Consider the following 23,920-nt stretch of genomic DNA (forward strand, 5'->3'; position numbering starts at 1 on the left):
CGTTTTGCACAGAGTGGCCCCGATCCTGGCCTTCTGGGGTCCCTCAGTGGCTGTCTCAGCTCCTCCCCAGAAGAGCTAACCCCCCTCTAGGAAGCGCTCTCCCAAGGGGGTTAGCTTGCGGGCGCGCTCCCGCATGATACACTCAGTGGCCATAGCCACCAAGTGTATCACTCGACCCCGCCCCCTTTCCGCGCCGCCTCATTGATTTGATTGACAGCAGCGGGAGCCAATGGCTGCGCTGCTATCAATCATCCAATAAAGAGCTGCCTCAAGGTGGATGAAAGCATTACGGGATCGCGCCCACGGAGATTCGGGGCTCAGGTAAGTAAAACGGGGGTCGGGGGGGGGCCGGAGAGGATGCATTAAGGTGAAAAAAACACGAAACTTTATAACCGCTTTAGAGACATGCTCTGATCTTAGAACCTTGGTTTAAAGTGATGCCACATTTTCAGATTACATGAATTTACCACCTGTCCAAATGAGTTCTAAGCATTGCATTTTCTTTCTAGCACCCTTCTGTGTTCCTCGGCCATTTTCTTTCCACCCTCCAGCAAAGTGTTTTCAGTTGCACTGGAATATAATGTAAATCTGCCCTGGAATTGTATTCAGAAACAGCAGAGCCAAACCATGTCCCGGGTTAGGAGAAATAGGCAACCTTGAAGAATTGAAAAAAAAAAAAAGAAGGAAAAACACCTAAAGAAAGATGGAATATTTCGAAAAGTTGCAGAAGAGTAAAGCACAAGCCAAAAGGCATCTGCAGTGTATAGCCAATTTCCATCTAAAATCTTTTGCCCAAGAAAGCGAAGCAGTGTGCAGTGACATGATTGAGTCTCTCTTCTACGTTTACAATGCTGTCTAAGAAAGATAATTAACTGAAGAAGAGAGGAGAGCAAAAATGAAGGTCTTTGGCCTTGAGAAGGGTCCCCGCCTCTAGACGCCTGGGAGACCTAACAATCTTCTTCGTTGATCTGGCATAAGTAGTTGCGTCCGGCGGGCAGACAGACGAGATCGTCTTCACATCCTTTATTTTCACACTCGACTTTCCCATTATGCCTGCAAGAACATTTATTTGAGCAGACGTCGTCCATCCACACAGTCTGTCCCCGATTCAAGAAGCTGTCTGCAAAAACAGAACAACCACAATAAAAATCAGACCAAAATACAAGGTTCATAATCACTATTGGGGATGAGCTTTATGTTCAGGTCGAACATGAGTTGGACTCGAACATCGGCTGTTCGCCCGTTCGCCGAATAGTGGGGTGTCTGTGGCAAATTCAGAACACCCTTTAAAAGTCTATGGGAGAAATCAAAAGTGCTAATTTTAAAGGTTAATATGCAAGTTATTGTCATAAAAAGTTTTAAAAACAGTAGTTTTTTTCGGGAGCAGTGATTTAAATAATGCTTAAAGTGAAACAATAAAAGTGAAATATTCCTTTAAATTTCGTACCTAGGGGGGGGTCTATAGTATGCCTGTAAAGTAGCGCATGTTTCCCGTGCTTATAAAAGTCCCTGCACAAAATTACTATCACCTTGGTTTGTAATTCTTTGCGGCCCAGGCTTGGCGGTGATCTCCATTCATGGGGGTTTATCGGGAAGCGGCGACATTCTTCCACCTTGGTTTGTAACTCTTTGTGGCGGGGCTTGTTGAAGTAGCCAACACAGCTGGCACATCCTACCTAATACTCTATATTTGAGCATCCCTGAAGAAGAACTACCAAACCCTATTTTCGAAACACGTTGAATGTCTCAATATTCTTTGCTTATAGTCAAGAATATTTTTTAAAGTAATGTGTTGTCCATGCATGCAATTTACAGCCACTAAAATGATTTTATTTTTATACAGTGGAACCTCGTATTACAAGCATAATCCGTTCCAGGAGAAAGCTCGTAATCCAAAGTACTCGCATATCAAAGCGAGTTTCCCCATTGAAGTCAATGAAAACAAAAATTATTTGTTCTGCATTGACTTCAATGGGATGCAATACCGCATGCGGCCAGAGACGGGGGGCGCCGGAGAGCCTCGGAAAGACTAACTACCCGAGATTTGAAGAGGTCAACCGTGCTGTCCTCGGGCCTTTCTGTGCATTTCCGAACGGCGCGGATCGCAGCATTCGGCTCGGCTCCGGTGTCCCCAATCTCAGGCCAAAAGCCATACTGCACACCGCTTTGGCCTGAATTGTGCTTGTTTTGCGAGACAACACGCAAACCGAGTCCCAATTGTTTTAAATACAATGCTCGTATTGCGAAACGCTCGTTAGCCGTGTTACTCGCAATCTGAGGTTCCACTGTATTTCTATTTTTAATTCTGAGTTTCCAGCAGTCTTTCGTGCCCAGTCCCCTCGTTTTCTTTCAGAGGGTTTTTATTTCTATTGACAATATTGGGATGAGGGCACTTCCATAGCTCTCCAACACCGTGGAGTAGCGTGGGTTGTCAGCGCATGGGGCGAGGCAAGTAATTTGCGCCCCCCTGACCCATGGACTTATCTATTTTCAGCTATCTCTAGTCTGGTCACATGATCCACTATGTGAGACAGCGGTGGCTGTAGAGAAGAGGAGAGCGTGCTTGACAATGACTGGTAAAGCCTGGAGTGGTGACATCATGCATCTGTTCCTATGTCTCATCTATTGTTGCCGCTCCCTCCTCTTCACACTCGTGACAGCGTCCCTCTAGATTTTGCACCCCGGGGCGGTGGCCCCCCCTCGCACCCCCCACGCTACGCCACTGCTCCAACATTCTTTCGTAAAATTACCAATCCTAGAGAATTTTGGGGGCCTCTTAAATTGATTGTGGCCCCCTACTTGGGATCCTTACTGACAGGACAATCATACCTTTGTATATGCAGCCACCAGGCACCCTGAAGTCATCAACACGAAAGACCCACACTCCTGGACATCCAACGTTGCTGGTGGATATGATGTTTATCATATACTGTGTTCTAGATGATGGCATATTAAAGTATTCCTTTCCTGTATTGAATCCAGCCTGTATGTGAAAGATTGTTTTACTTTTAAAGAAGGTGTCCATTCAAATGAGAAAGTGCGATAATGTATTATAGGAGGACAATTTGAGTCACTGTTGCCTTTCTATCGTCTGCCCATTCTCCTATGACATCAACAAGTCATTTTCCTCCACCTAAACTTCCGATGGTTGTGCTGATGGTTGTGCGTGAAAATCTTAGTAGATCACCAGATTTTGAAATACTCAGACCAGCCCGTCTGGCACCAACAACCATTGCACATGCCAATTCATTTAAATCCTCTTTCCTCCCCATTCTGATGCTCGGTTTGAACTTCAGCAAGTTATCTTCACCACATCTAAAGGCCTAAATGCATTGAGTTGCTGCCATGTGATTGGCTGATTAGCAATTTGTGTTACCCAAGCAATTGAACAGGTTTACCTAACAAAGTGTCCGGTGAGTGTATACTCTGCACTTGTAGAAAATGTACCTAACATTAAAAAGAAAACTAATGTTGCAGATATACGTACGTACGGGAAGGGATGGACTGGCCATTGGGACTACCGGGAGTTTCCCGGTGGGCCTATGGCTCAGTGGGCCGGCTTCAGTTACAGCGGACCGATGCCCCCCTCCGCTCCTCTGTCTCTCCCTCCCCGCATCTTCACTCCCTGGGCGAGAGGCCCTCTCTGCTCTCTGTTCCTCTCCCCCTTTCCCCCTTATTCTCAGCGTTCTCTGTTCTGGGGACACATACCAACAACTCCCCCTCCCCCCTCGGTTACTCTCCCTGTCCTCCCCCCCTTTTTTGGGGGGGTTATGTTTTACAGATACATTGCATATCCTCGTCTATATTTGGCTTTTAGGTTGCCCCATCCCTGGGTTTACCAGGCCTAAGGGGAGTTTTATCTCCCGTTACGTTCATTGAAAAGTTCCAATCTAAGTTACTTTGTCTTATTATACATTTGTCTACGTTTATTTTACTATCTTACAGTTTTATGCAATAAAGCGTACATGCAGGGGCGGACTGACAACTCATGGGGCCCTCGGGCAACAGGAGATTATGGGGCACCCGGGCAATAGGAGATTATGGGGCACCCGGGCAATAGGAGATTATGGGGCCCCTGGGAAATAGGAGATTATGGGGCCCCGGGCAATAGGAGATTATGGGGCCCCGGGCAATAGGAGATTATGGGGCCCCGGGCAATAGGAGATTATGGGGCCCCCGGGAAATAGAAGATTATGGGGCCCCATATAATATACATACACATAATATACACACACACAGTATACACACACAGACACACACTATACACATACACAGTATACACACACAGTATACATACACACAGAATACACATACACAGTATACATACACAGTATACTGTACATACACACAATATACACACACACAGTATACATACACACAGACACAAAACATACACATACACAGTATACACACACAGTATACATACACAGTAGACACACAATATACACAAACAGTATACATACACATTATACACACACACAATATTACATACACACAGTATACACACACAGTATACACACACAGACACACAATATACACATACACAGTATACATACACAGTATACATACACACAGAATACACACACTGAAAAGGTACTGGAGAGGCGGGGCAGCTATAATCTTAGGATTTTTTTTAAAACACAGATTTTTACATACTGTCCCTGGTTTTACTGAGTCTGGCAACCCTGATGGGGCCCCCTAGTGGCATGGGGCCCTTGAGCAGTGTCTAAGTGCCCAAATGGTCAGTCCGCCCCTGGGTACATGCCATGATGATCCTCTTTATTAACCCACGATGGACATACTAGTGAGATGCACTGAGCATTATTTTAACAAACGTATTTGTTGTTATGGCCGCATATCCTGTGCAATGCTGGGCTTTTTGTATTCTGACTTGACCCCCGTGTACCTTTTTGTTACCTGTTTGAGATATTGTATACTCTGTTATTTTTTGCTGTTACTTATAACTTACTTTGGTAAATAAATGTTTATAGGTTGAGCTATTCTTTCAGTTCATAATCCTATGTCTCTCGCATTCAGTTGCCATACCTGAGCGGGGATGCCCCCAAGACCGGTCTTAGGATCTCCACCACTGGCGGTGCCCGTTGTCCACGTAATTTTGTCATACAGGAAAAGGACAACAGACCTCTGGTACTTGTCGGAGGCCAGCAGACACTGGAAGGTGTTTGTCTGGAACATAAAACAAGAGCAGGTATTAATAACTTCTCAACATCCCGCCTACTGACATATTCATGAGAATGGTTCGGCAACGGTTTGTTCATCGCATCCACTGGGATCAACTGCTACCAAGAGATCGGGCCTTCAAGTCTTTGGCATGCAGGGGTGTATTTAGGTTTTGTGCTGCCCTAGGCCTGACTTAACTCGTGCACCCCCTAATTTAAATATGACCCACCCCTTCCTTCAAGGCCACTCCCCTTTCTGTATAACCACTTAAGCCCCGGACCAATATGCTGCCTAAAGACCCAAGGTGTTTTTACAGTTCGGGGACTGCGTCGCTTTAACAGACAATTGCGCGGTCGTGCGACGTGGCTCCCAAACAAAATTGGCGTCCTTTTTTCCCCACAAATAGACCTTTCTTTTGGTGGTATTTGATCACCTCTGCGGTTTTTATTTTTTGCGCTATAAACAAAAATAGAGCGACAATTTTGAAAAAAACTCAATATTTTTTACTTTTTGCTATAATAAATATCCCCCAAAAACATATATAAAAACATTTTTTTTCCTCAGTTTAGACCGATACGTATTCTTCTACCTATTTTTGGTAAAAAAAAAATCGCAATAAGCGTTTATCGATTGGTTTGCGCAAAATTTATAGCGTTTACAAAATAGGGGATAGTTTTATTGCATTTTTATTATTTTTACTACTAATGGCGGCGATCAGCGATTTTTTTTGTGACTGCGACATTATGGCGGACACTTCGGACAATTTTGACACATTTTTGGGACCATTGTCATTTTCACAGCAAAAAATGCATTTAAATTGCATTCTTTATTGTGAAAATGACAGTTGCAGTTTGGGAGTTAACCACAAGGGGCGCTGTAGGATTTAGTGTACACTTAGTGTGTGTTTACAACTGTAGGGGGGTGTGGCTGTAGGAATGACGTCATCGATCGAGTCTCCCTATAAAGGGGATCACTCGATCGATGCAGCGCCATAGTGAAGCACGGGGAAGCCGTGTTTACACACGGCTCTCCCCGTTCTTCAGCTCCGGGGAGCGATCGCGACGGAGCGGCTATAAACAAATAGCCGCGCCGTCGTCCCAGATCGCTCCCCGAGGGGGACGCGACCGCCGCGTGTAGCGGGTTTGGGTCCGGATCGGACCCCCGACCCACGTCTAGGCAGGCACGTACAGGTACGTTGATGTGCCTGTCCGTGCCATTCTGCCGACGTATATCTACATGCGGCGGTCGGGAAGTGGTTAAGACCCACCGCTTAAATTATCAAGTGGGGACACTAGTTCTTAGGGCCAGGGGGGGGCAATGGATTCCCTTAAAGTGGATGTAAACCCGATTCATAAAATTTGAGCTGGGTACATATATTTGCAGTATTTTGTTATCTCTCTTCAATGAGCTAAGTCCCAGCTCTCTCCTGAACTGTTCCTCTGTTATCAGCCTGGTAACTCCTGACAAATTCTCAGACTTTTAGACAAAAGCAGCCTGAATCTTCAGTCCAGGGAGGTTGCTAAAATAGATTAGCAGGGAGCTGGCCCTGTTACAAAACATCTCTGCCTATGATGAGAGGGGGTGTGTGCCTTTCCTCCAATCAGCAATGTTTGCTATCTTGGCTGTATGCCCAGACATCACACTCTGTGTTAAACAGGAAGAGAAAATCTCCTAACAGGATCTCAACTTTCTAAACAGTATATAAATGTGAAGACGGCAGATATACACGTAAAACCTATGTAGGGAGATTTGGTTCATCTCAGTGTATCATCTGAGGCTGTTCACTTTACTAGGTGTATGGAGGGTTCACATCCACTTTAACCACTTCCCGCCCAAGGACATCATATGACGTCATCATTTAGATATCACTATTTTGAGCCAGCGATTCAGTGCACCATAAGAACGATCATAGCGGCAGTTACGCCGCTTGATCGTTCTTATTGGCGACGGGAGGGGACTTTCCCCCCCCCCCCCCTCCATCCGGTCCTTTTCTGGGCTCTCCCGTGCCATCAGTGACCCGGAGAAACAATCAGCCGGTGCAGGAAGCATAGAGATGACTGGTGATATTGAATTTTTTTCAAAATCGTCGCTCTATTTTTGTTTATAGCGCAAAAAATAAAAACCGCAGAGGTGATCAAATACCACCAAAAGAAAGCTATATTTGTGGGAAAAAAAGGACGCCAATTTTGTTTGGGAGCCGCGTCGCACGACCGCTCAATTGTCAGTTAAAGCGACGCAGTGCCGAATCGCAAAAAGGGGCAAGGTCCTTTAGCTGCATTTTGGTCTGGGTCTTAAGTGGTTAAGAAGCATGGGCGGAAGTGACGTTTTGACGTCACTTCCGCCCTGCTATGCTATGGGGACGGGTGGGGGCCATCTTCCCCTCACTCATATCCACAGCAAGCAGGAGAGAGGACCTGATCGCCTCCGCCGCTGCCTGGCCAGGATACAGCGTTGGCGACAGGTAGATACACCCCAGCCATGTGGCATCAATTGGCACCGTCTCGTACCCTGTTTGATTCGCTTCCATGATAAGGTACGTTGTGCCAGGTTACAAGAAACATCCAGGCAGGTTCATAATTTTCCATATCTTCAAAATGCCTTTTGATCTCTTGACCTGCGCACTCTAGGAAATCTTCCTCGACGATCTGCCTGTAGTAAACGTAAGCATCTTCCTCGTCTTCGTTATCGACGTCCCCCCAATAAGGACAGATCATACATAAATCCTCCAGGGGGAAGGCATCAGGGGTGTAATCAGCGACTGGTTTTCTAAAGGAAATTGCACCATTGTTGTTTACCTACAGGATAAAAAGAAAAAAATATTACTTTTTACAGTATGCTTTCACTGTGGATAGATTCTATAACTTTTATATTTATTTATAGACATATTCATTAACCTCTTAATGCTGGCGCCTCCCGGCCCTTTAAGAGGTTTCTGTTGCCTGGATACGGGGTGGGGTTTCTGATCATGTGACCGGTGTGATTTGCTGTCACAGCGGTCACATGATCGAAAAGCTCCCGATCGGGGCCGCCATCAGGAATTATGGGGCCCCTTACACAGCTTCAAGCATGGGCCCCCTGGAGCAGAGAAGCGGAGGGGTGCCACGAATTGAGAAGCGGGGGGGTGCCACGAATTGAGAAACGGGGGGATGCCACGAATTGAGAAGCGGGGGGGTGCCACGAATTGAGAAGCGGAGGGTGGTGCCACGAATTGAGAAGCAGGGGGGGTGCCACAAATTGAGAAGCAGGGGGGTTGCCACGAATTGAGAAGCGGGGGGTGCCACGAATTGAGAAGCGGAGGGGTGCCACGAATTAAGAAGCGAGGGGGGTGTCACGAATTGAGAAGCAGAGGGGTGCCACGAATTGAGAAGCAGGGGGGGTGCCACGAATTGAGAAGCAGGGGGGTGCCACGAATTGAGAAGCAGGGGGGTGCCACGAATTGAGAAGCGGGGGGGGGTGCCACGAATTGAGAAGCAGCGGGGGGTGCTGTCGCTGCGAATTTTAGGTGCTGACGAACAAAAACAATAAAAAAAGGGGGGTTGTCCTGGGGACCTCTGAGCCCCTTACAAAAAAAATAAAAACAAAAGATAAAATGAATTAGAAAAAAAGAGGGGGGTAGCCATCCGGGCCCCTGGGGACCTCAGAGCCCTTTAATAAAAACAAAAAATAAAAAAAAATGTAAAACTTTTTTTATAAAAAAAATATAAAAAAAAGGGGGTTGCCATCCGGGGCCCTGGGGACCTCTGGGCCCTTTAATAAAAAAAAAATGTTTTTACATTTTTTTTATAACAATTTTTTTTTAAAAAGGGGGGTTGCCATCCGGGGCCCTAGGGACCTCCAGGCCCCTTACAAAAAAAAAAGGGGGTTGCCATCTGGGCCCCTTACAGGTGTACTGCCTGTACCCCCTTGATGGCGGCCCTGCTCCCGATTGGCGGTAACTGTGCTGGAAGCGCGCAGAGCTCGCGCTCTTGGCACAGCTTTGTTGACATCCTGGTACGCATACAGTGGAACCTCGGATTACGAGCATAATCTGTTCCAGGAGAATGCTCCCAATCCAAAGTACTCGCATATCAAAGCGAGTTTCCCCATTGAAGTCAATGGAAACTAAAATAATTAGTTCTGCATTGACTTCAATGCAATACCGCATGCTGCCAGAGGTGGGGGGGCGCAGGAGAGCCTCGGGAACACATGGAAATGCCCGAGGTCAGCTCAGCTGACCTTGGCAAACCTCGGAAAGGCTTGGGAACAGTGTATTAGCATTAGCAATGTAGCATTAGCCACACCATAGAACACCCCAAAACACCTCTGTTTTTGGGGTGTCCTATGGTGTGGCTAATGCTACAATATCTAAAACTGTTCGTTTAGTTTTATCACAAAACAATATTGTACTGACTAGTATTCCGGGGTTTCTCTTTTCCCTCAGTTTTTCTCCCTTATTCAGCTAATGTGACCCCATTGCTGACGGGAAGGGGCAGTGGAGGGGCAAGGATATCCTCAGGAGCCCAACGCCCCCCTTATATGAAGTAATCTGGCCCGCATGGTGCCCGCTGTTGTAGTTCTGTACATTAAAAACTTGTGGCTTTGTGTAACAAAAAATGACTCGGCTTGGTGGACTCTCTGGCTTATTGACAATTTTTGGGCAATCTGGAGCAATTTTTGGGCATTTTGGCAAGGCAACCTATGAAGAATTCAGAAGGCACCCCAGGGTGGGTGCCATGGAACCCTGGTTGAAAAATGCTACTTTAAATAGTTACAGGTCTGGTCCCTCCCCAAAGAGAGGAGAAAACTTTTTTTGTGTTTCTCCGTATTTTGGTTGTGGAGATTTCATAGAGATTTGGGAGCGAAGAAATCTTCAAACCCTTGTCCAGGTCTTGCAGGAGACCGTCAGGCTGTGAGTGGAGGTGCATACAGCCTTTAAAATGAAGGAGTGTTGTCTCGCAAAATGAGCAGAATTCATACCAAAGCGATGTGCAGTACCGCATTTGGCCTGAGGTGGGGGGGGGGGGCGCCGGAGCCGAACGGAGCCGTTTGGAAAGACTCGTAAATACTACGTTCCCGAGCCTTTCCGAGGTCTGGCCTCTGGCCGCATGCGCTATTGCATGCCATTGAAGTCCATGCGGAACAAATTATTTTAGTTTCCATTGACTTCAATGGGGAAACTCGCTTTGATATGCGAGTACTTTGGATTATCTCCTGGACCGGAATATGCTTGTAATCCGAGGTTCCACTGTACACCTCAGTCCATTAAATCCTGAAATCAGGGCTGTCTTTTTTTGAATGGGCGCACGGGGGAAGTTGCCCGGGGGCCCCACCTGCCCAGCGACCCCAGCCAAGCATCATTCAGCCACCTCTCGCACTTATATAGCCCCCGGCGCCGGCACGGCAACTATGGCTGTGCATAATTTAAATGTATTTAATCCACATTGAGCACTATATTTGATTGCCTGCTTGGGCCTGGGCCTGGCACATGATGTCTTAGGCTACTTTCACACTGGGGCGTTGCGCCGTCGGCGGAAAAGCGCCACTATTTTTAGCCGAGATTTACCGTTGTTTTTGCGGCGCTATTCAGACACACGTGGGGGGGGGCGGGGAAGTTTGCATTTTTATTCTCGTGCGTGATTGTGTAGGCAGGGCCCCAGTGCACTGTATTTCCCCGGGGGGCTATAATGCTCTAAAGATGCCACTGTGTGAAATATGATTTGACCCTTCCCCACTCTAAATCTAAAATAAAACGTTTTGCCGGAAGTACCGATTTAAAGTGGGAGTAAACTCCCATGGACTATTTGTATCTATAGGCAGGGGCGGACTGACAACTCATGGGGCCCCCGGGCAATAGAAGATTATGGGGCCCCTGGGCTTACAGATGGCCACCACGCCAGGAGGCAGTGCAGAGGCGGGGCAGCTAAAATTTCGGGATTTTCACATCAAAAGCATGTGAGGGACAGATGTAAAAAAAACATAGATTTTAACATACTGTCCCTGGTTTTACTGAGCCTGGCAACCCTGATGGGGCCCCCTAGTGGCATGGGGTCCTCGGGCAGTGCCCGAATGACTCAATGGTCAGTCCGCCCCTGCCTATAGGTAAGCCTATAGTAAGGCTTACCTATAGGTACAGTAATGTGCAACGTTTAGGAGATATTTACGTGTGAAGCCGCCGGGGACATCACCGTCGCATTCGCTCTGAAGGAATGGCATACCGTGCCTTTTCTTCAGAGCCCTGTGCTGTGAACAGTGGCTCTTTGCGGGAGTGAGGTCATCGCGCCTCGTCCAATCAAAGGACCGGAGGCCACCAACCCGCAAGGAAGACCGGTTGAAGATGGAAGCCCTGTCAGCGGCGACAGCGAGCCGCTGGAGGTCTTCGTTTTAAGGTAAATTTCATATCATGTGCAAGTATGGGATACATACTAGCACATTAAAACTTTGCCTTGCAGGTTTAAAGAACAAAAAAAAAAACGGTGGTTTACGACCGCTTTATGAATTTCTTATATGGTCATGGTGGATTCAGTAAGATAAAACCTACGTAACAAGATCGGTGTGTCTCCCCAAAGAAAGTGAATGAATGGAGTAAGGCGATTTCATCCGTCGCACCGTCATCCTCTTCTGGAGTTGTTAGGTCATTAAAAGCTGGCCCATAATTAAAAAGATTTGTGCCTGCAGAGGAAAGATCAAAATAGCAAACGCGTCAGTAAGGCATAACAAGTCATACTGTATGTTAAAATACAAGGCAATAGGAAAATTCTATTTTTTAATGACCTGTAACGGTATGGCCCGTGGGACCCAGAGGCTCTTGAAGGGTGTGGGGTACTCCTGTGTCAGCTTCACCAATGACTCTTGTGTCTAGGGTCATCCTACGTCCACTAGGGGCATAGGATGACTGAGAACTGATATCATGGATTACATGAGATGGGACAGTAATGATAATTCATGTATTGCAGGATATCTTGAAATATTACAAGTTGTTCATTCTGAACCCAACAGGTCAATAGAGTGTCTCCTTCAATGAACATAGACTGTTAAGATGTTAATTGATGTTAATCACCTCCAGCTACCTGGCTGTAGTGATAAAAGCTTGCTGTGATTGCATTCTATTGTCTATTGTGTTAATTAAGCCTGGCTCCTAAGATATTTCATGGTGCTATGCTAACTAACCCTGTATTGTGTGAAAGTTCTATTGATGTTAATATGTGTTGTGAGTTAACACACTCTAAAGGTCAGACATCTGTTCACTAAAGGAATGTGGATTGTGTAGCAGGTGAGAATAGCTTATCGCGGAGTCAGAATGTCTGTCTAAGATGTGGATTGAGGGGGACTCGTTAGCACCCATTGTGTGATATTGTGGGTGGAGTGTGTCATTTGATTACTGCAGCATGCTTTCTAACTGTATATAAGAAACCTGAGTTTACCATTAAAGTCTGTCTGTTTGGAACCAGAGAACAGAGCTGTGTCTCGTTATTCTGGGGGGGAAATCCAATGGGTCCTGTCTGCTGGATTGTGGAGTGTCGGAAGCTGCCTTGGGTTGGTGGAATGGAAAATCGTAACGGCGTTAACCCCTGACCGTTACTTGACCGAACATATAAAACTGTGATACGCATGACTTCTTAACCACTTGAGAACCGCGCTATAGACGAGAGGAGTCCACAGCGTGGCTCTCAACTGCCGGGTGGACGTCCTGCTATTTACATTCCCTGCGCACGCCGCTGAGGGCGCGCAGCGGGGATAAACTGTGCCCGGCATGTCACGTGATGCCGATGCGCGTGCCTGGCGGCCGCGATGTCCGCCAGGTACTCGCGATCGTCAGTCACAGAGCCAGGGACGCGGAGCTCCACGTCCTGTCAGGGAGAGAGGAGACAAATGCTGTGTCCCTTGTACATAGGGACACAGATCGATCACCTCCCCCAGTCAGTCCCCTTCCCCCACAGTAAGAATCACTCCCAGGGAATACATTTAACCCCTTGATCGCCCCCTAGTGTTAACCCCTTCCCTGCCAGTCACATTTATACAGCAATCAGTGCATATTTATAGCACTGTTCGCTGTATAAATGTGAATGGTCCCAAAATAGTGTTAAAAGTGTCCGATGTGTCCGCCGTCATATCGCAGGCCTGACAAAAATCGCAGATCGCCGCCATTACTAGTAAAACATTAAAAATAAATCATAAATCTATCCCCTATTTTGTAGGCGCTATAACTTTTGCGCAAACCAATCAATATACGCTTATTGCGATTTTTTTTTACCAAAAATTTGTAGAAGAATACTTATCTGCCTAAACTGAGGGAAAAATATATATATGTATATATATATATTTTTTTTTTTTATTGGGATATTATTATAACAAAAAGTAAAAAAATATTGTATTTTTTTTTAATTTTCGGTCTTTTTTTGTTTATAGCGCAAAAAATAAAAACCGCAGAAGTGATCAAATACCACCAAAAGAAAGCTCCATTTGTGGGGGAAAAAATGATAAAAATGTCATTTGGGTACAGCGTTGTATGACCGCGCAATTGTCATTCAAAATGCGTCAGCCTTGAAAGCTGAAAATTGGTCTGGGCAGGGAGGGGGTTTAAGCGCCCGGTAAGGAAGTGGTTAATTATATGTTAATGATGATGTTTTGCATTTCTGTCTGCATCTGGCTATTATTTATTTAAAGCTACTGAAAAACAATACGGCCTCCCTTTTATCAGCCATGATGACTTGACTACACTGAGTTCATAGCCAGTGATTTCCTCGGTGGTCATCCCTCTGCTCTTTTGTACACCTCACTGCCTCTCCATGAAGTCACAACTGAGGTTAAAGTGGAGTTCCACCCATAAATATAACATTACATTAGTAGTTTTAAAAAAAATTCATTAGTCCTTTACGAATATTTTTTTTTTTTTAGATGCCTTCAAAGTGTTGTTGCTAGGCAGAATAGTTAATCTTCCCACTTCCTGCACCTAGGTGCTTAAGCTTCCTAACCTACACCGCACAGACTCCTGGGAATGTAGTGGGTGTAACTTTCCAGGAGTCTGTGCATTCCCCAGTCTCAAAGAATCATGTGACTTTAACAGCACAGGTGCTGAAACCTGATCTGAAACCTAATACACTGCTTGTGCAGCACTGAGCATGTGCGAGATCTGCAAGGCTGAAATCCAGGAAGTCATACAGTCTGGCTTCATGATGCCCACACTTAAGATGGCCCCAGTCAATTTCTATTTTATAAAGTGTCTAAATGCTGTAACAACCTAACAAAACGGACCTTAGTTTACAGACTAACTTTACTAGAATACATTAAGCTTGTGTATTACAGGGGTATTTATATTTAAAAAGTGAAATTGTGGCCGGAACTCCGCTTTAAAGGGTAAATAAACCCAAAAGCAAAAAAGGTATATATTGTAGTCCTTAGATGTGGTGGCTACATTAGTTTTCTAACCATTGATTAAGATTTCAGTGGAAAATGTGTGTACTCCATTGCAGTTTATGGTGGTTTAGTTAATCAACCGTACCTTCTTTCTTACACACAGAGGGGAAAACGGATGGCAAAGCTGAAATGATAAAAAAAAAAAACAGGAAACAAATTAAAAAATGTTTAAACTTATATAAATGCATCAGGTTTGGTTACAGAGACCCTGTTTGAATATAAAATAAACACTATTAGCCGGATTCAGGTAGAGCGGCGTATATTTGAGCGGGCGTAGCGCAGCTCATATGGGCTACGCCGGCGTAAAATAGAGAGGCAAGGCCAGTATTCACAAAGCACTTGATCCCTAAGTTACAGCGGCGTAGCGTAAATGGGCCTGCGTAAGCCCGCCTAATTCAAAGTAGGCAGGTAGTGGGCGTGCTGTATTAAAATGAATCGTGACCCCATGTAAATGAAGCGCCGAACGAACGGCGCATGCTCAGAATCACGTTGAATTTACGCCCTAAGATACGACGGCTCAATGGCAACGACGTGAACGTAACCTACGCCCAGCCCCATTCACGTACGCCTTACGTAAACGCCGGAAAAAGCCGAACGCAAACAACGTAAAAAAAAGCCCCGGGCGGTCGTTCGTTTCTGAATCGACATAAATAGTAATTTGCATATTCCTCGAGTAAACAAACGGAAGCGCCACCTACCGGCCAGCGTGAAATTGCAGCCTAAGATACGACGGTGTAAGACACTTACACCTGTCGAGTCTTAGGGATATCTATGCATAACCTGATTCTATGAATCAGGCGCATAGATTCGACCGAGTGCACTCAGAGATACGACGGCGTATCAGGAGATACACCGTCGTATCTCTTTCTGAATCTGGCCCACTGTGTTCAGTGTTCCGCCAATCATGGACATTCTTTCATCCTCGAACAAGAGGACGTCCGTGAGAGAGCTTTTCCTTGAGAATCCCGACCATGTTCATGCTCCATCTGAGTTTTTCTCCACTGGAAAACGGCCAAAAATGGCCGCTTTCTGCTACACACGGCCGGTTTTCTGACGGAAAAAAGTCAGTCGGGAATGCCGGCGGGAAAAAATAGAGAGCTGATTCTCAGTTTTTTTTTTGTCCGACGGGTTTGGCAGTTTTTCCCGTTGGAAAAACTGCGAGGGAGCATACACACGGCCGGGATTCCCGGGCCAAAAGCTCTCCTCTGAGTTTTCCCGTCGTGTGTACGGGGCATGAGGCTGTCGTTGGTTTCATGTACATACTCAGGAGCAAGGGGTAGGTACACAATACTTTATTTTCATTCCTATTTGTTAGGACGTAGCTTGCAATATTTTTTTCCAATGTGTTTCAATATTTTTGATATCTTTATGGAGGTGTGAACTAATATCAGCAGTAACATGCGAGCACCAGCAAAGATAGTATCCTATAGGATAGGAGTTGGTCTTATGTACCTACCCAGGAGCAGAAGTGTTAAACCAATCCACGTCTTCATGATTCTTCTCTTTCCTCCCTGAAACATGAGAGTATTATTAGTGCTTAACCAATTGGCACTTCTCTCCTTCATGTAAAAATCACAATTTTTTTGCTAAAAAATTAATCAGAACCCCCAAACCAATTGGCACTTCTCTCCTTCATGTAAAAATCACAATTTTTTTGCTAAAAAATTAATCAGAACCCCCAAACATTATGGGCCAGATTCACGTACCTGCGCCGCGGCGTAACGTATCCCATTTACGTTACACCGCCGCAAGTTTTCAGCGTAAGTGCCTGATTCACAAAGCACTTGCCTGTAAACTTGCGGCGGAGTAACGTAAAGGCGTCCGGCGCAAGCCCGCCTAATACAAATGTGGCGTGTACCATTTAAATTAGGCGCGCTCCTGCGCCGGACGTACCGCGCATGCTCCGTTTTGAAATTCCCGCCGTGCTTTGAGCGAAGTGACGTCATTTTTGTTGAACGGCGACGTGTGTAATGTACTTTCGTATTCCCGGACGTCTTATGCAAAAAATTAAAAAAATTGAAATTCGACGCGGGAACGACGGCCATACTTTAACATGGCTCGTCTAAATTTAAGCAATGTTAAAGCAGCCGTAACTTTGCGACGGAAAAAAAATTACTAGCGACGACATAACAAACGTGAAAACCTCCGTGGATCGCCGTAAATGCTCATTTGCATACCCGTTTACCTCACCCCTCGAAAGTCCTGTGCGCGTCCCTGTGATCTTCTACGGTTTCCAGCCTGGCCGTTGATTGGCTAGGCTAGACGGATTGATAGCAGCGCAGACATTGGCTGGCGCTGCTGTCAATCACATCCGATGACGCGGCGCGCTGGGGGGCGGGGCCAAGTGATACAGTCGGCGGCTATGCCCGCCGCTGTATCACGAGAGAGCGCCCGCAAAAGCTTTGCACCACGCGAGCTTGCTCGCATGAAGGTGGAAAGCTCTTGCGAGGGGGAGCCGAGACAGCCGCCGAGGGACCCCAGAAGACCAGGTTCGGGGACACTCTGTGCAAAACGAGCTGCACAGTGGAGGTAAGTATAACATGTTTGTTATTTTACAAAAAAAAAATATTGACTTTAGTGTTCCTTTAACCACTTGCCGTCGCCGCACCGTCATTATACGTCCACAAGGTGGCTCTCCTAGGCGAGACCACGTAAATGGACGTCCTACCTTTTAGCCGCCACTAGGGGCGCGCGCGCGCCCCCCGCTCGCCCCCGACTCCCGTGCGTGTGCCCGGCGGGCGCGATCGCCGCCGGGCACACGCGATCGCTCGGTACAGAGCGGGGAACGGGAGCTGTGTGTGTAAACACACAGCTCTCGTTCCTGTCAGCAGGGGAAATGCTGATTTTCTGTTCATACAATGTATGAACAGAAAATCAGTGTTTCCCCTAGTGAGGCCACCCCCCCCCCCCCACAGTAAGAACACACCCAGGGAACATACTTAACCCCTTCCCCGCCCCCTAGTGTTAACCCCTTCCCTGCCAGTGGCATTTTTATAGTAATCCAATGCATTTTTATAGCACTGATCGCTATAAAAATGCCAATGGTCCCAAAAATGTGTCAAAAATGTCCGAAGTGTCCGCCATAATGTCGCAATACCGAAAAAAAAAACGCTGATCGCCGCCATTACTTGTAGAAAAAATATTAATAAAAATGCCATAAAAATACCCCCTATTTTGTAAACGCTATAACTTTTGCGCAAACCAATCAATAAACGCTTATTGCGATTTTTTTTTACGAAAAATATGTAGAAGAATACGTATCGGCCTAAACTAAAGAAAAAAAATGTTTTTTTATATATTTTTGGGGGATATTTATTACAGCAAAAAGTAAAAAATATTCATTTTTTTCAAAATTGTCGTTCTATTTTTGTTTATAGCGCAAAAACTAAAAAACGCAGAGGTGATCAAATACCACCAAAAGAAAGCTCTATTTGTGGGGAAAAAAGGACGCCAATTTTGTTTGGGAGCCACGTCGCACGACCGCGCAATTGTCTGTTAAAGCGACGCAGTCCCGAATCGCAAAAAGTACTCTGGTCTTTGGGCAGCAATATGGTCCGGGGGGTAAGTGGTTAAAGGTACAATTTTTTCCCCCTAAATAGCTTCCTTTCCCTTAGTGCAGTCCTCCTTCACTTACCTCATCCTTCCATTTTGCTTTTAAAAGTCCTTATTTCTTCTGAGAAATCCTCACTTCCTGTTCTTCTGTCTGTAACTTCACACAGTAATGCGAGGCTTTCTCCCTGGTGTGGAGTGTCGTGCTCGCCCCCTCCCTTGGACTACAGGAGAGTCAGGACGCTCTCTACATTGCAGATAGAGAAAGGAGCTGTGTGTTAGTGGGCGTCCTGACTCTTATGTAGTCCAAGGGAGGGGTTGAGCACGACACTCCACACCAGGGAGAAAGCCTTGCATTACTGTGTGAAGTTACAGACAGAAGAACAGGAAGTGAGGATTTCTCAGAAGAAATAAGGACATTTAAAAGCAAAAATGGAAGGATGAGGTAAGTGAAGGAGGACTGCACTAAGGTAAAGGAAGCTGTTTAGGGGGGAAAAAATTTACTATAACATGAGATTTGCCAATTACAGTGTGCCATGTAGAATATTTATAATTAAAAAAATAATGAAAAAAAATTGTTATTTGGAGAAATACTGTAAATATACTCGTAAATATACTTGTAGATTTTCTTTTCTTTTATTATATTCTTTTATTTCACTGACACAAAAGACCTGTGTGTTAAATTCTTAAAATTAATAAAACAAGCAACATTTCACTACACAACTTAAAAGGTTAAAAAAAAAAATAACTTACATGTGATAAAATGAAAACCAATGGTAATAAAAATATAAAAACGCTACTTTTATATAAATAAAGGTTATATTTATAAATTTAAAGCAGCAATATCATGATGCTTTGTTAATTAAGAAAAATACATTTAAATTGTAATCTCTTATGAGCAAGAATCTCTTAATCCTCTTGAATTTTATTGTATTGTAACTGTACTGTCTCCCTTTAGAATGTATACAATATATATATATCTACAAATGCAAAGTGCACTAGAAATTGCACTGAAAGTGCACTTGGAAGTGCAGTCGCTGTAGATCCGAGGGGTAGATCTGCTGATTTTATTATCCAATCATGTGCAAGCTAAAATGCTGTTTTTTATTTTCCTTGCATGTCCCCCTCGGATCTACAGCGACTGCACTTCCAAGTGCACTTTAAGTGCAATTTCTAGTGCACTTTGCACTTGTAGTTTGCACTTGTAGAGCAAAGTGGATTTGCCTTTATTAAATAACCCTCATCGTTATATTCTCGGCCAGAAATTATACAACAGTTCCATAAATTTGATTTATTTGGGAGAAAAAAAAATCAGGTTTTTTGAATATAATAAACAATAGGGTTGATTTACTAAAACTGGAGAGTGCAAAATCTGGTGCAGCTCTGTGTGAGAGCCAATCAGCTTCTTACTTCGGCTTGTTCAATTAAGCTTTGACAACAACAAAAAAATGCAAGCTGATTGGTTAACTATGTAAAGCTGCACCAGATTTTGCACTCTCCAGTAAATAGACACACAGAAGAGTAATAGTAAAAAAAATACCAGGCGGTTTGTAAGGTCTGCCCATTTGTTTTTTGTTTTTTTATTATTATTATTATTATTATTATTATTATTATTATTAAATGTTTGGTAAAATAGAAGAATAATGGATCTACTGGTTGAAAAAAAATACCAGGAGGTTTGTTGGGTCTGCCCATTTTTTTTTTTTTTTTAAATGTTCCATTAAAAAGAAGAATAACAAATCCACTTGTTAGAAAAAAAAATACCCATTCAGCTTTTTGTTTGGGTGCATTTCCCTCTTTTTCACTAATTATTGTGTGGACCACATTTATAGACTTGATTTGTTATGATTATTTTGGTTCATGTTTTTTAGATTTGCACATAACCACTCACTGGGTATTATTCACATGCAATTTTCAATTACTTAGCGCGACTCTTTCGGTTTTTATTGGTTTGTTAGGTCTGCCCATTTTATTTATTTTTTTATTATTATTATTATTATTATTATTATTAAATGTTCCGTAAAATAGAAGAATAATGGATCTACTGGTTGGAAAAATAAATACCAGGCAGTTTGTTGGGTCTGCCCATTTTTTTTTTTTTTTATGTTCCATAAAATAGAAGAATAATGGATCTACTGGTTAGAAAAAAAATACCAGGAGGTTTGTTAGGTCTGCCCATTTTTTTATTATTATTATTATTATTATTATTATTATTATTATTATTATTAAATGTTCGGTAAAATAGAAGAATAATGGATCTACTGGTTGGAAAAAAAAAAAAACAGGCGGTTTGTTGGGTCTGCGGTTTGTTGGGTCTTTTTTTTTTTTTTTTTATTAAATGTTCCATAACATAGAAGAATAATGGATCTACTGGTTAGAATAAAAATACCAGGCGTTTTTTTGGGGGTCTGCCCATTTTTTTTTTAAATGTTCCATAAAATAGAAGTATAACGAATCCACTTGTTAGAAAAAAAAAATACCAGGCGGTTTGTTAGGTCTGCCGATTTTAAATTTTTTTTTATTATTATTATTATTATTATTATTATTATTATTATTATTAAATGTTCAGTAAAATAGAAGAATAATGGATCTACTGGTTGGAAAAATAAATACCAGGCGGTTTGTTGGGTCTGCCCATTTTTTATTTTTTTTTATTATTAAATGTTACGTAAAATAGAAGAATAATGGATCTACTGGTTAGAAAAATAAATACCAGGCGGTTTGTTGGGTCTGCCCATTTTTTTTTTTAAATGTTCCATAAAATAGAAGAATAACGAATCCACTTTTAAAAAAAAAATACCAGGCGGTTTGTTAGGTCTGCCCATTTGTTTTTTTTATATATTATTATTAAATGTTCGGTAAAATAGAAGAATAATGGATCTACTGGTTAGAAAAAAAATACCAGGATGTTTGTTAGGTCTGCCCATTTTTTTATTTTTTATTATTATTATTATTATTATTATTAAATGTTCGGTAAAATAGAAGAATAATGGATCTACTGGTTGGAAAAAAAAAATACCAGGCGGTTTGTTGGGTCTGCCCATGTTTTTAAATGTTCCATAAAATAGAAGAATAACGAATCCACTTGATAGAAAAAAAATTGGGTCTGCCCATTTTATTTTATTTTTTTATTAAATGTTCCATAAAATAGAAGAATAACAGATCTACCGGTTAGACAAAAACTACCAAGTGGTTTGTTGGGTCTGACAATTTTTTTTTTTTTTAATGTTCCATAAAATAGAAGAATAATGGATCTACTGGTTAGAAAAAAATACCAGGAGGTTTGTTAGGTCTGCCCATTTTTTTATTTTTTATTATTATTATTATTATTATTATTATTATTATTATTATTATTAAATGTTCGGTAAAATAGAAGAATAATGGATCTACTGGTTGGAAAAATAAATACCAGGCGGTTTGTTGGGTCTGCCCATTTTTTTAAATGTTCCATAAAATAGAAGAATAACGAATCCACTTGATAGAAAAGAAATTGGGTCTGCCCATTTTTTTTATTTTTTTTTATTAAATGTTCCATAAAATAGAAGATTAATGGATCTACTGGTTACAAAAAAAATACCAGGCGGTTTTTTTTTGGTCTACCCATTTTTTTATTTGTTTTTTATTAAATGTTCCATAAAATAGAAGAATAACGGATCTACTGGTTAGAAAACAAATACCAGGCGGTTTGTTGGGTCTGCCCATTTTTTTTTTAAATGTTCCATAAAATAGAAGAATAATGGATCTACTGGTTAGAAAAAAAATACCAGGAGGTTTGTTAGGTCTGCCCATTTATTTATTTTTATTATTATTATTATTATTATTATTATTATTATTATTAATAAATGTTCGGTAAAATAGAAGAATAAAGGATCTACTGGTTGGAAAAACAAATACCAGGCGGTTTGTTGGGTCTGCCCATTTTTTTAAATGTTCCATAAAATAGAAGAATAATGGATCTACTGGTTAGAAAACAAGGACCAGGCGATTTGTTGGGTCTGCCCATTTTGTTTATTAAATGTTCCATAAAATAAAAGAATAATGGATCTACTGGTTAGAAAAAAAATATCAGGAGGTTTGTTAGGTCTGCCCAGTTTTTATTTGTATTATTATTATTATTATTATTATTATTATTATTAAATGTTCAGTAAAATAGAAGAATAATGGATCTACTGGTTGAAAAATAAATACCAGGCGGTTTGTTAGGTCTGCCCATTCTTTTAAATGTTCCATAAAATAGAAGAATAACGAATCCACTTGATAGAAAAAAAATTGGGTCTGCCCATTTTTTTTTTTTTTTATTAAATGTTCCATAAAATAGAAGAATAATGGATCTACTGGTTAGAAAAAAAACTACCAGGTGGTTTGTTGGGTCTGCCCATTTTTTTTTTTTATTATTATTATTATTATTATTATTATTATTATTATTATTATTATTATTATTATTATTATATGTTCAGTAAAATAGAAGAATAATGGATCTACTGGTTGGAAAAATAAATACCAGGCGGTTTGTTGGATCTGCCCATTTTTTTTTTATTAAATGCTCCATGAAATAGAAGAATGATGGATCTACCGGTTAGAAAAAAAATACCAGGCGGTTTTTTGGGTCTGCCCATTTATTTTATTTTTTTATTATTATTAATAATACTATTATTATTATTATTATTATTATTATTATTATTATTATTATTATTATTATTATTATTAAATATTCAGTAAAATAGAAGAATAATGGATCTACTGGTTGGAAAAATAACTACCAGGTGGTTTGTTGGGTCTGACAATTTTTTTTTTTTTTTTCCCATAAAATAGAAGAATAACGGATCTACTGGTTAGAAAACAAGTACCAAGCGATTTTTTGGGTCTGCCCATTTTGTTTTTTAAATGTTCCATAAAATAGAAGAATAATGGATCTACTGGTTAGAAATATTTTTTATATAATTTATTTTCTAACTAGTAGATCTGTTATTCTTCTTTTTTCTGGAACATTTAATAAAAAAAAATAAAAAAAATGGGCAGACCCAACAAACCGCCTGGAATTTTTTTTCTAACCAGTAGATCCATTATTCTTCTTTTTTCTGGAACATTTAAAAAAAAAATGTTCCATAAAAAAGAAAAATAACGAATCTACAGGTTGGGTCACTAGGTAAAAAAAAAAAGGAATCGGGGACTTAGAAAAACAAAATCGGTTGCATCAATGCTATTGGGAAATTCGTTTTCTTATTTTGCCCAGAGTTATACTTTAAATAAAGGCAGACAGTTGTAAGACCCAAACCCTTCAACTGTCATTTTTGCTGGACATATATACATAAATATGGAGGGAAATATCAATAAAGACATATTGGATCAAACAGGAATTTATATCCCGATTACTATTACTACAAGTATTAAATAATCCCACACTGTAATTAAAATACAATCATTTTTTGGTGATAAATGTCCTTTAACAATGAGTCTGTTGTGCTCCTACCTTCGGTGCTTCTGCTGGGTGTCAGGGTTTCCGAAGGGCAGTGCCAACCCAGGTCACATTACTTATAACTGTTTAGCTGGGGGAGTTCCTCGGTTGTCGCCACGCTCACATTTTTCGATGTTGGTGCGACGTGCGCTGCTGAGAGGCACAGCCCAAATCCCAGGGCTCAGGTGTCTTTCATGCTATCAATGCAAACACAATGCTCAGGTGAGATTCTGGTCATAGCTGAGGTATGAAAAAAAAAATTCAGTTTGCTCAACTTTGGAATTATTTTAGAAAGGAAAGGTCAGCGTTGGAAGCCTCCATGCTTCCTTAAAGTGGAGCCCC

General features: G+C 42.3%; 1 protein-coding gene across 2 annotated transcripts; it reads right to left on the reverse strand.

Annotated features, from left to right (window-relative positions):
- Positions 1-757: 757 nt before the first annotated feature.
- Positions 758-23,671, reverse strand: LOC120915979 (alpha-tectorin-like). Of its 2 annotated transcripts, none has more exons than XM_040326820.1 (8): positions 23,571-23,671; positions 16,031-16,085; positions 14,660-14,698; positions 11,699-11,829; positions 7,689-7,976; positions 5,047-5,187; positions 2,830-2,983; positions 758-1,120 (listed from the first exon to the last, which is right to left on the reverse strand). In XM_040326820.1, exons 2-8 carry the CDS (start codon positions 16,065-16,067, stop codon positions 948-950), a joined length of 963 nt encoding a protein of 320 aa, XP_040182754.1. In that variant the 5' UTR covers positions 16,068-16,085; positions 23,571-23,671; the 3' UTR covers positions 758-947. The 2 variants fall into 2 exon arrangements, with proteins under 2 accessions (XP_040182754.1, XP_040182753.1); XM_040326819.1 differs by having other exon boundaries at positions 23,594-23,651.
- Positions 23,672-23,920: the final 249 nt, after the last annotated feature.

This window comes from Rana temporaria, chromosome 10, assembly GCF_905171775.1.
Source record: "Rana temporaria chromosome 10, aRanTem1.1, whole genome shotgun sequence".
Lineage (NCBI taxonomy): Eukaryota > Metazoa > Chordata > Amphibia > Anura > Ranidae > Rana > Rana temporaria.